At 39.2% G+C, this 13,114-nt stretch overlaps 1 protein-coding gene across 1 annotated transcript in view; it reads left to right on the top strand.

Annotated features, from left to right (window-relative positions):
- tmem63c (transmembrane protein 63C) overlaps positions 1–13,114 on the top strand; it is a gene marked incomplete at its 5' end in the record, with an annotated part of 29,184 nt that overhangs the window by 8,997 nt on the left and 7,073 nt on the right. Inside the window, 15 exon segments of the mRNA XM_014013056.1 lie at positions 3,418–3,455; positions 5,182–5,324; positions 5,962–6,013; positions 6,130–6,238; positions 7,312–7,385; positions 7,520–7,600; positions 7,718–7,838; positions 8,034–8,167; positions 8,241–8,363; positions 10,250–10,403; positions 10,476–10,582; positions 11,959–12,045; positions 12,147–12,212; positions 12,305–12,467; positions 12,690–12,795. Of these exon segments, the coding sequence (XP_013868510.1) occupies positions 3,418–3,455; positions 5,182–5,324; positions 5,962–6,013; positions 6,130–6,238; positions 7,312–7,385; positions 7,520–7,600; positions 7,718–7,838; positions 8,034–8,167; positions 8,241–8,363; positions 10,250–10,403; positions 10,476–10,582; positions 11,959–12,045; positions 12,147–12,212; positions 12,305–12,467; positions 12,690–12,795 (1,558 nt within the window).

The following is a 13,114-nucleotide window of genomic DNA, read 5'->3' as shown; positions in this document are numbered from 1 at the left end:
ACAGAAAAACACGTGAAATCCTCTTTAAATGGCGTTGAAAACTCTTTTAAAATAAAAATACTTAAAAATATTAATGAGTTGGTAAATATTTTCCTGTGGAATTTAMCATTCTTCATTGTTTAATGAAACACAATGTAACACAGAGTTCACTAACGTGGAAACTCTTATTACTGAAAGACMGCTTCAGACATGACATGAACTTGTCAAACCTCTTAATCCACTTCAGGGGTTTCTTTCAGTCTTGTCAATCATAAAGAAATCTCTGGATTGTTTGTAAGTTTTTTTAATTGTTATTCCAATGTGTTGCTGCTGTCAGACCTATGAATATATTTTATTAATATCATAAAAAGTAGAAAAATAAATTTAGCGCAAGAAAGAAATATGTGTTTGGTAGATTGTTTTTTTTTTGTTTGTTTGTTTTTTGTAAAAATGCTTGTTGGTAACAAATCTTATACTGTTGGAAAGCTGGAAATGTTCCTTATTTTCAAGAATTTTAATTGTCTTTTAATATTGGCAGATTATTTCACTTAATTTGAGTCTGAATCTTTTCARTTTTCTCAAATTAAGTGAAATAATCTGCTATTGGAATAARACAGTAGCAATTCACGAAACAAGGAAACTTTATTTAATAATATACCACATTCTTCTTCCTTAGTATATCAGTCTCAAAACAAGATTTAAATAGTTTTTGGCTGGATATAACATTGAAAGACTTAGTTAGATGAACAGTGTTTGCAGTGTAGCCTCCGACGTGCTGTTTTTGAGCTAATTCTAAATAAATTAAGATTGCACATAATTTACTAATCATTGTATTTGTGATCCATCGCATTAAACCAAGGGTTAAGAAGAGGCAGCAATAGTGCATTAATAGAAAAAGCTGTAATAATGGGATTTAGTCAAAATATGATATGTTGTGGGACTTTTCAAAAAAAAAAAACCTTGAGTACACAATAGTCTAATGCTTTCTATTTTATTTAGTCTGTTTCTGAGAAAAGCCACATTATCCTTTATTTCTTTTTAAATGAGTTTGAGGAAATGCATGCATACAGATGGACTTTTCCCCTCATTTTCCTTTTTCATGTGTTCTCTTGAAACACGTGCAGCTTCACGTGTGTTAGTGTTTCTAGGACTCGAGCACACCGCTGTGGATGCAGAAGTGTAACACTAACCTGAAAATAGCAAAAGRCATCCACGCTTGTTTATTTATTTTTATTTTTTTTACGCTGCCACTACTTTTAGTCTGTGAAACTATAATTAGGACAAACAAACGAAGAACATGAGGGGGAGACTGGTGGAGATCAGCCATCTGTGCTCTGCTAAATATTTTTAAGAAAAACTATCATTGCCAATCCCAAAGATGCTGCACAGACAGCTAGTCCTGCTCTCGTTTATTTATGCTAAKTATAAAGTGTCGCTGTTAATTTGCCAATCACGTCAGGAAAAAGAGAATGCTGAGTTTTTATAATAAAGCCCGGTTGTCTGCGACGGCGCTGCCCTGACTGTTGATGGGAGAACGTTTGGGTGATGACTCAGCCGAACTGTCTGTGATGCCCTGACACCTGTGTGACAGACTGAGGTCACCTCGCTGCCTGTTTATAACACTGAGAGGCAAAGACTCAGACTGGAGTCGTCGCTCTGTGCCCACACAGAGCTGAGGCTGCAGTACGGTGATTACAACTCCCAGCCAGACCCATTAAATCTCCATCTTTGTGCCACTCTGCTGACCTTCTGCAGACAGAACATGCACACACATACAGCGGGTAAAAAAAATATTGAACACATCATCATTTTTCTCAGTAAATATATTACTAGAGGTGCTAATGACATGAAATTTTCACCAGATGTYGGTAACAACCCAAGTGATCCATACATACAAAGAAATCAAACCATAAATGTCCAGAAATGAAGTTATTTGTAATAATGTGGAATGGCACCGGGAAAAAGTATTGAACACATGAAGAAAGGGAGGTGTAAAAAGGCATGGAAAGCCAAGACACCAGCTGAACTCTCTCAGTAATTAGAAAGCAAGCCTGCCCCTTGTCAGTGCAAATTAATATCAGCTGGTTCAGTCCCAAATGATGGCCAGGTATCACACAAGAACCATCTGATGATGGGTAAAAGTAAAGAGCTCTCTCAAGACCTTCACAACCTTATTGTTGCAAAGCATAATGATGGCATCGGTTACAGAAGAATGTCTAAACTTCTGAAGGTTCCAGTGAGCACTGTTGGGGCCATAATTCAGAAGTGGAAAGAACATTATTTCACCATAAACCGACCACGACCAGGTGCTCCTCACAAGATTTCTGACAGAGGAGTGAAAAGAATTATCAGAAGAGTTGTCCAAGAGCCAAGGACCACTTGTGGAGAGCTTCAGAAAGACCTGGAATTAGCAGGTACGTTTGTTTCAAAGAAAACAATAAGTAATGCACTGAACCACCATGGCCTGTATGCACGCTCACCACGCAAGACTCCACTGCTGAAGAAACAGCATGTTGAAGCTCCTTTAAAGTTTGCTGCACAACATTTAAACAAGCCTGTGTAATACTGGGAGAATATAGTCTGGTCAGATGAGACCAACATTGAACTGTTTGGATGCCAGAAAACACATCATGTTTGGAGGTCAAATGGCACTGCACATCAGCCCAAAAACACCATACCAACAGTGAAGTTTGGAGGTGGGAACATCATGGTGTGGGGCTGTTTTTCAGCATATGGTACTGGCAAACTTCAAATAATTGAAGTAAGGATGAATGGAAAAATGTACAGAGACATTCTTGATAAAAATCTGCTTCCATCTACCAGGATGATGAAGATGAAACGTGGCTGGACATTTCAGCAAGACAATGAGCCCAAACACAAAGCCAAGGAAACTCTCAGTTGGTTTCAGAGAAAGAAACTAAAGCTGCTGGAATGGCCCAGCCAATCACCTGACCTGAATCCAACAGAAAATCTATGGAAAGAACGAAAGATCAGAGTTCATAGAAGAGGTCCACGAAACCTTCACGATTTGAAGACTGTTTGTGGAAGAATGGGCCAAAATCACACCTGAGCAATGCATGCCACTAGTTTCTCCATACAGGAGGCGTCTTGAAGCTGTCATTGACAACAAAGGCTTTTGTACAAAGTATTAGATAAATTTTAGTAAGCGTGTTCAATACTTTTTCCCTGTGCCATTCCACATTATTACAAATAACTTCATTTCTGGACTTTTTTTGATTTCTTTGTATGTATGGATCACTTGGGTTGTTACCAACATCTGGTGAAAATTTCATGTCATTAGCACCTCTAGTAATATATTTACTGAGAAAAATGATGACGTGTTCAATACTTATTTTACCCGCTGTATGTATGGAAATGGTTAAATATGTCTCTGGTAACTAATTCTTCTGCTGTTTTCTGATTCTCCTCTTGTTGCAGGGCTTCTGCACTTGGCTTGCATCTCTTTACCATATGAAGTAAGTTTACACAAAGTATTTTAGGCTCCTGATGTCACCATCTTATGTAAGTTCTATGCTATAGCAGCTTCAGCCTCAAAGTAAACTTGTCTGGGTTCACTTAACCACTGGTGCTGTGGGTTTTTCTGTAGGATATTTGCAGATTTGGACCTGTAAAAGTGTCCTTTTCACTGTATCCATGGCTTCCATAGTATTATGGTGGTTCTGTTTTTAGTTTCCAATGTTCGTGGCTCGCCCAAGGATTTCTGGGGAATTGCAAACCCACCCTGTGAGTTCGCAATGTGTGGGCTGCTGCGTGCACTTCTCCACTGCGTTTTGTTTTCTCCGTTTTATGACATTTGGTTTCCTGAACCTTTTGCCTGGCGACCACAGCTTTTCACAGCAAGCTCTCGGTGCCAGGGCTGGACTCATGATGAAACTTTAGGTGGCCTCGGTTGCTCAGATTTTTAATTAAGATTGCATTGTTTTAAATACCGCTGCCAAAAAAAGTTGGGACAGTCTGCAAAATAAAGATAAAAACAGAATGCAATGAATTGAAAAATATGTAAACCCATAATTTATCCACAAAGAAACACAATGAAAATGTTAAAAGTTGAAACAACGAAACAAAATTACCCAATTTTTTCCCAAAAAMGGACACAGTTTTTAAATTACATTATATTTAAAGTGCCTGTGACATCAACTTTTTCTAATAAATATGAATGCATTTTTGGAACCATAACATTGATAACATAATGCAAAGAATATTTTATACCACTGAGATGAACATTTGTAGAGATATTTGCATGTGCAGTAACAGGAAGTGATGCCAAWGGGGAATGTCTGAATGTAAACAGAGAATCACTACAATGGTCAACAGCAGAGACTGTAGAGWAGAATCTGATSTTTCTTTATATTATTTTGAGTCACTATCAAAGAGCGATAAAGAAGAGTCAGAGTTCAATAATACTGTTTTAATAAGCAAAGACCGGAGAGTTTCCAGTCTTAAAGAGTTCCTCTTTGATGTCACTTCCTGTTTCATTTTAGCTGAGCCAAATCTATAAAAAAAATGCCGTTATGTTACAAATTGGATAAAATCAAGTGTCTATTGCCAAGTTTTGGAAATACAAAGATGTTTTCTTTGACTTTTTGTATTTGAAGGATATATATGTCACAGGCACTTTAAAGTCGCTAATAAAACTAGAAAATTTACATTTCCTGTGAAAATGCAGCGTGAAAACATAATGCTGAAAGATTTTTCCTGAAAACTGCTGAAAAGCTGACCACAGGCTAGTTTTAGCTTTGTCAGCCATCATGCTAATTAGCTTTTAGCATATGGTGGGGATCAGTCTTGTCTACTATCACACCAATACATAACTCAATATCTTTAAAAGGGATTCAAAGGTGAAAGAACTGAATTAAGCACAAAACATGATTTTTTTTTATTTAAGTTTTCAAAACTGTTAATATTCAAATTATCACTTCAGTTGGGAACATGTATGATTAGTTAAGACTTGACAAGTTGCTTCATCTTGCCCCTTAAACAGTTTCTAAATTTTTTCTTCTTTTTTATGTAATGTTCAAGATAAATAAACTTTTCATTTTTTTTCTATTGTAAAAAAAATAATTTATGAGATTTCCAAGTACCAACTCATTATTTTCTCTCTATTTACAATTTACACACTCAACTGTTGGTAATTGTACAATTGAAAGAATAATTTTGGTGTTTTGCTCTCTGTGTGTGCAGGGATGAYGAGATTCGCAGCAAATGTGGCATCGATGCAGTCACATACCTGTCCTTTCAGCGCCACATTATACTGCTCATGACCATGGTGGCCCTGCTGTCTTTGGCTGTAATCCTCCCGATCAACTTTTCCGGGACTCTCCAGGGTATTTTTGGTCTTCACATTATAATTTTGAACAAAAAAAATGGAGGGTTTATTCTAAACCTCAAGAGACATCRGACTCTGAAAGGAGGAGGATAGGCCACACAGGCACCATCAGATGCTTTTATATGTTGGATTTTTGTGTAAACTCACAACATTATCTTTAAACAAAGCAGCTAACATTTCATGGGAGTTTTTTTTTTTTTTTGCGTACTTGTGATTAGTAAGGTTGTGAGAATAGAAAATGCTTCATTTGTTTCACATGGAGGTGTCAGGGGTTGGAGCACATAATCAGCTACAGAGGGGCCTTTTGCAGGAAGCCCTGAGCAGGCTGTTCCACAACAGGATGAAGACAGGAACTTTATGAGCTCTTTTTTTATTACTGCTGGTTTTCATCATACGGACCAGCGTGTCACCTCCTAGTTATTAAATGAACCAACACAGGCTGCCATAGAAACGCCAAACAAAGGTTCCTAAATTAAACCAGTGCAGTTAGGCATGTGTGAAATTCACAAATGAAGAAGACGAGGTTGCTTTAATTAAGCCTTGCCTAGCAGACAGAGGTGGAGGGGTTTTAGTCCTTTAAATCGCTGCAGGAGCTGAAATGTCTCACACTCCGTCATGTGTGATTATTTCTACAGGAGACAGTCCTCAAAACTTGGGGAGGACGACGCTGGCTAATGTTAGTGCAAAGTAAGTGGAACACGGCAGGCATGACATCAGAACTCATGAAACGAGCCAGAACCACAAATAAAATAAAACATTTTTTGTAAAATGGACTATCTGTAAACGCTGTTTGTTCTTTGAAGGGACAACTTTCTTTGGCTGCACAGCATTTTCGCTCTGCTTTACTTCATCATCACGCTGCTGTGTATGGCTCACCACTCCATGCAGCTGGAGGACAGAGGAGATGAAAAGGTCTGTCAGCGTCGTCTCGTACTCTTTAAAGGCGACATTTCATGCAAAATCCACTTCTTTAGTCATTAAATACATTTTGTTGTGTACTYGGAGTCTCTWGGAGTGCAGAAAAGTTTGATTTATTCTCTCCTGGTGCTGCGTAGATATYTTTATATTCGGTTTGAGTCATATTTATCAACCTATCCAGTTTTCTCTATTTTCWGTTGTTTTCTGAACTATTATAGTATTAGTTGGAACTTCTAAATAAGGTCTGAACTTACCAACTACAGTTTCATCATCTTCATTCTCCTCTGGCTCCAACATGTAAGGCTGGATGGACAAGTCTTCTGTTGACWTCTTTAATTAATTTWAAAAAGTTTCTGTGCTGCTATRTAGTCGTAAACCCCTCAACTAGAATGGAGGGCTCTAGAAGCTGGAGGTGGGCCGCGTGTGAAAAGAGGTGAAAGAGGGGCTTGTGGAGTTACARTAAGGAGGAATTCAGACCAAATCATTGCAGTTCCACTTTATATAGACACCGACTGAATGATTTAAATGTGAAAAATAAGGATCTATATGACTGTATATGTCTCCTTCAAATAGTTTCAAAAACGYCTTTATATTACAAACATTAAATATGAGAAAAAATTTAATCGAGTATGCTTCCTAAAAATTTGAACTTTGCAAGTTACAATGCATATTACCTGCCAACTTTCAAACTAAATCTTGTGATGAAGCCGTTTTGTTCTCACAAAACATCAAACATCGCATACTTCATTTTAGTACTTAGAGTTTATGTCGTAAAAAACTCACAGCTACTACCATATAAAATTTTAGCTTTATATCTATAAAATTGACTGAGCTGTAGCCATTTTTGAGTTTTCTAAAGTCAGTACACTGTGGCGGCCATCTTGATTTGGATTGACTCCAAAAGTTAATGAGTTGTATAGGTATATCCTGCAATTACTTTCTGGAAGTTTCATTACAATCCGCCCAGTGGTCTATAAGGTATTTTGCTAACAGACACAAACATTTCACCTTTTAGAGGAGGTCGATAATAAGTTAACAGATTGCTAACTTGTTGAACGTGTTTCCAGATATCCAGGACGCTGATGATCACCTCCATCCCCAGGGAGATCTCTGACCCGGGACTCGTCACCAAACACTTCCAGTACTCATCTTTTCCTCACTAATTTATTGTTAAGTCAAGTTAAATCCTTTTAACCCGCTGCTTCTCAGGGAGCTCATTTATTCGCCCACAGCTTCAGCTAAACCCTAATCAAATGGTGTTTCTCCATCCACCAGTGAGGCTTACCCCAGCTGCACCGTCACCGACATCCGCTTCTGCTTCGACGTTCACAAGCTGATGAAGCTGGACCTGGAGCGGTACGATGAGTGGTCCCAGGCTGGGTTAGCAGGGTTTGGGGTCTTCCAGCTCTTTTCTAAAGGATGGTGTTTTGTTTTGTTTTTTTGTTTTGTTTTGTTTTGTTTTTTGTTTTTCAGGCGCAAAGCAATGAAAGGCAGATTGTATTTTGCTACAAAGGCCCAGAAGGAGGGGAAGGTGATGATCACCACCCATCCGTGCTCTCAGATCTTCTGCTGTGACGTATGTGGCTTTGAGAAGGTGAGCTTTATTATTACCACACACACACAAACACACACACACACACACACACACAACATAATGGTGCCAAACTGCACAAGAGCGGCTTTACCACTGGATGGCACTGCAATGCAAAAGTAAAAGACATTGCAGCATCCTTGTTCAAATGTAGATTATGAAAGATGAGAGTTAAGTGAACTCTGGACGTTTCTGCAGGTGGATGCAGAACAGTATTACAGCGAGCTGGAGGAGAAGCGCACGGACGAGTTCAACGCGGAGAAGAACTACATCTCCACCAAGAGGCTGGGCATCGCCTTCGTGACTTTTCGAGACGAGAGGATGACAGCCGTGTGAGTAAACTGAACTTGAGCGCTTCGGCGTTTAATGCGTGACGCCGTTTTACCGCCGCCTTCCGTTCCCCAGCATCGTCAAAGACTACAGTCGCGTGCGCTGCGGTCGCAGACCCCAGCAGTCCAGCGTCACCACCGTCGTGCAGTCGCACAAATGGGGCATCAGCTACGCACCTGCTCCCAGTGACATCATCTGGTGAGTACCAGTAAATAAACTGGATCTCATTTTTCTGTAAAACCCTGCCTGCGGGCAATGAGTATTGTTGGCTCAAAGTTTGTTTGAMGTTGTTTGACTTCCTGTGCATCACTCAAACCAAAATATGGCTCTCAGCAGAGTCCTTGAGGTGTAGGTGCAAAGCTGAGTCTTGGAGAAGTTTGGTTTCTCCTCAGGATAGCTTTATCCTGTTAGGTTTGAAATGCATCGGGCATTATGTAGTTTATTCATTTCATTTCATTTAAAAAAAAAACACATTACATACAACAAAACAATGCAAATTAAATAAAATGAAAGGCAGCAGCAGAAGAAAAATATCTTATATCTGCTCCTATTTACCAAAAAAATTATATTAATTTCAAACAATAATAAACCAGATAAAACAAAAATTCAACTCCTCAAACAGTAACTCATACAAATACAAATTAAACAATTTCATATTTCTTTAACGATTTTACTTTGATCATTTTTTGAAGGAATTAATTGATCCAATGCTTTTATGATCATTTTCCAGATTATTCTATAGTCTTATACCTTTCACTGAAGTGCATCTGTCCTTCAAATTTGTTCAGATTTTTGCTTAACAAACATTTGTAGTCCCTTCAAATTATAGCAGCTTTCCCTTTTAATAAAATTAGATTGGACGTTTGACAGTAACACCTTTTTATTAGCTTTATACATTACCTGCAGAACATGATATTCAACCAACTCATAAAATTTTAATAATTTTAATTGATGAAACAATATATTAGATGGGCGATAGTAATGTTTTCTTGTGATAATTCTTATGGCTCTTTTTTGTAAAATAAAAATAGGGTTAGTTTGGAGAAAATCCTTCAAATCCTCCAGCAGCACATGGGATGACAGTGTTTTTCCACAAAGGCCCACAGGTTTGTGTTTCTGTTCCATCCCTTCTGACCCCGTGAGGACATGATGGTGTAGAGTTCTAATGACAAAGTTTTTGCTCCAGTGGGTGGTGGGAGTCAAACAGTCAGTCAGTTGGTTTTCTGTAAACCTCAATGCTTAGGCTTCCGTTTCGCAGACGGTCCAAGAAAAGGCAGCTTGTTGTCGTTAGCATCCTCTCCAGTGAATTTGTTGTTGTTGACCTAGMTGATTGTCACATGAGATCGTGCATAATGTTGAAAGATCATGAGAGTCCAAACTATGCGCAGGGGATCAMATCCATTGTCAGACTTGAATGTTTATTCAAAGACATGCAGAGTTTGACCACACGTAACTCAGATGTGATGTTTTCGGTCTAAAACTCTGGTATAAGGCAGCAGGTGATGTGCATTCCTTTAATGAATGCTAGGCCCTTTAGCTGCAAAGTTTTGCACATTAACAGCGTCCYATTATTCCAGAAAAAAAAGTGAGAAGTTTGCATCTTTCTGCTTTGTGCTTGGTCATGATGATCTGTAAACTATTTCCAGCACGCACTGCGTAAATAATCCATGACGGAAGCTCTAACATTCACATCCACAGAACAACAAACAGATAAACCTGAGGWTTCACGTCTTCTAACTGTGGGAGGATAGCGGAGCACCTCCCAAAATACACAAATTTTGAGAGAAATATCTAGTTTTGCACGACTCACATCAGACACATCACCTCATTATTAGAGTTGACATTTTTGAATTATTTAGAAGCCACATGCAAATGATTAACCTTTTCATTAGTGTCCCTACTTTTTACTCTTGTTAAGACATTTAGCCTTTTGTTGCTGATGTAGGGACAGTTAATGCTCATTATATGTATTTCTGCATGAAGTGGATTACAGTAACGGTCTTTTTAGACTGAGCTGTTGACATTGTTCAGTAGTGAGGAGCTAAATGTTAACAGTGCTGRCTGATTATTCCCCCCGTCCCCAGGGAGAACCTGTCGGTGTGCGGGTCCCGCTGGTGGCTCCGCTGTGTCCTCCTCAACCTCCTCCTCTTCCTGCTGCTCTTCTTCTTCACCACTCCCGCCATCATCGTCAACACCATGGACAAGTTCAAYGTCACGCGGCCCGTGGACAGTTTGAAGGTTAGAGTTTCAGAACTTTATTTATTTTATTTTAGAGTTAAGAGTTTCAAACATGATTTTGTTTCTTTGCAGAGCCCGGTTGTTACCCAGTTCTTCCCAACTCTCCTGCTGTGGGCGTTTTCRGTTCTGCTTCCTTTCATAGTTTATTACTCTGCTTTCTTTGAGTCCCACTGGACCAGGTACTCACCTCACCACTCTCCTCAACCTTCCAAAATGCCGTGTTTGTGTTCCTGTCTGTTAACAGCAAAATTCATGAACCGCTGGACTAATTTTAATAAAACTTACAGAAAGTAATCATTTGATGTGTGTCTACAACTGATTAACTTTTGAAGTCAGCTTGAATCAAGATAGCAACCACAACCAACTGATATTAAAAAACACAAAAACAACTATAACTTAACAAATTTTACAAATATCAACATAAAATTTGGGCTGGTTGTGCCGGGGGTGGGGGGACTAGTGGTCTGTCATGGCAGCCTACATACCCTTTTACAAAAAGTTGTGGATAGAAAAGAGCAGGGGTTCTCAATCATTTTGAGTCTGGGGACCCCTTACAAGGGCAAAAACATTCCAGGGACCCCCTCATAAACCCCATGCTGTTTTAAAAGATAATTTACTGTCATTTGAACCCCTAAATGCCATGGAAATATATATTTTTATTTTTATTTTTATTAGTTCATTGTTCTCCATGCATTTTTCAAAATAAAAAACAAATTAACAATTTARTGAAACTTTTTGAGGACCCCCAAGATACCTCTCACGGTCCCCTGGGGGTCCTGGGACCCCAGTTTGAGAACCTCTGGAGTACAAATAACCTTTATTGACCCACAAAGGGAAAATTAATGTGTAACAGAAGCATCAGATATATAGGTGCACACAAAAAGATCCAAAAGTATTAAAAACGTATAAAAAACAAGATTAACAATTACAAAAATAATAGTAATAATAATAATATACTGTACAAGATTATAACAAAACTGTGCAGTTATTAGAATAGAAATATACTTAAAACACTATTTTCAAGGTTTCGCTACAATTAAACTCCATTTCTGAACAAAAACTGATTTTAGTTTAAAAGATGAAAGGCAGCATTCCTTTAAAGAAACTTTTAATTTATTTTTTTTCACCCTGACTATTATTTTAGCTCCTTCTTGTTACACTGATGCTCTTTTTTTTACTCCCTCCCTCCCTCCCTCCCTCCTCTTCTCTGTCACTCTCCCTGCACCATTATATTCTGGGCAGGTTGTCATAGAGACCTTCATGGGAGAATAATTAGATGCACTGTAGCCACCGTGCGCCGTTTCTCTGCACATGGCGACTGGCAGGAGAAAACCTCGCCTATAGGTGCCCTCTCTTTACATAACCACCCCCACAAATGTTTTGTGTGCTGGCGTTCAGCGTGTGAAGGAGCGAATGCAACTGTTCTGCCGGAGTGGAAACGGCAGTTCTCGAGAGTCCAACCAACAGAGTTTTAATATGTAGCATCAGCTAACGGCGCTTCAGTTGAACGTTTTGAGTGTTTTGTAGCTGATCGCAGATTCTTCTGTTGTTGCAGATCTGTTGAGAACCAAGTGACGATGCACAAGTGCTTCTTTCTGCTGGTGTTCATGGTCATCATCCTGCCTTCGCTTGGTCTGTCAAGGTACAACTTCTGCACGCACTCAGATGCMCACATTCTGACTTACTTTATTTAATTCTTATGATTCTCCCCTTTTTTTCATTTAAATGTTTTATTATCTTCAGCCTTGATCTTTTCTTCAACTGGCTCTTTGATGTCATCTTTATGGATGAGAAGGAGATCAGATTCCAGTAAGATTCAGTTTTTATTTGCAAGAACAAAGAGTTCCAAAACAACAGCTAAAACCTTTGTTTTTTTTTTTTTTGTTTTTTTTATTAAACAGGTGTGTATTTCTTCCCGAYAACGGTGCGTTTTTCGTGAACTACGTCATCACCTCCAGTCTGATCGGCACAGCCATGGAGCTGCTTCGGATCCCGGCGYTGAGCGTGTACGCCCTTCGCCTCTGCTTTGCAAAGTCCCAGGCTGAGCGGATCCACGTGAAAAGGGTTTGCAAATGTTTGCCGCTTTGATTCACGTTTTTGTGTTCTTCATTTCGCTCTAACTTAAAGACTTTTCAGAGGAAGTTTGAATGTCGAGTAACAATGTAAATAAAAGCAGAATGTGATGATTTGCAAACTTATAAACCAGATTCAGTATTTTAAAGAATTTGGGTTGTGTTAAAGCTCACTTGTGGGGTTTTTTTTGTTGTTGTTTTTTGTTTTCTGCAGAGCCAAGCTTACGAGTTCCAGTTTGGCCTGGAGTATGCCTGGACCATGTGTATCTTTGCTGTCAGTATGACCTACAGCATCACGTGTCCCATCATTACGCCCTTTGGTGAGGGACACGCAATTACCCTCCTGTGTGATTGTATGACCCTGGTTTCTCCAGTGTTTCCCTCTCAGTGGTGTGTGTGCGTGCTGTCCCCCTTCATATTGTAACCCCCACCCACACACACACACACACACACACCCCACCAGTCCAGTGCAGGCTGTGTGAATATGTTGCTGTAGTCTCAGACACTGTGAGCTGTGAGCCAGACGCCCACTCTGCTCCTGTCTCTGCCCAAAGCTCATCAAGTCTCTGTTTACTTCTGCAGGCTGATGGGCCCTCTGAGCTACACACACACACACACACACACACACACACACACACA

This window comes from Austrofundulus limnaeus, unplaced genomic scaffold, assembly GCF_001266775.1.
Source record: "Austrofundulus limnaeus strain Quisiro unplaced genomic scaffold, Austrofundulus_limnaeus-1.0 Scaffold2, whole genome shotgun sequence".
Classification (NCBI taxonomy): Eukaryota; Metazoa; Chordata; class Actinopteri; order Cyprinodontiformes; family Rivulidae; genus Austrofundulus; species Austrofundulus limnaeus.
Note: the sequence above shows the minus strand (reverse complement) of the source record. Positions and strands in the feature narration are given on the sequence as shown.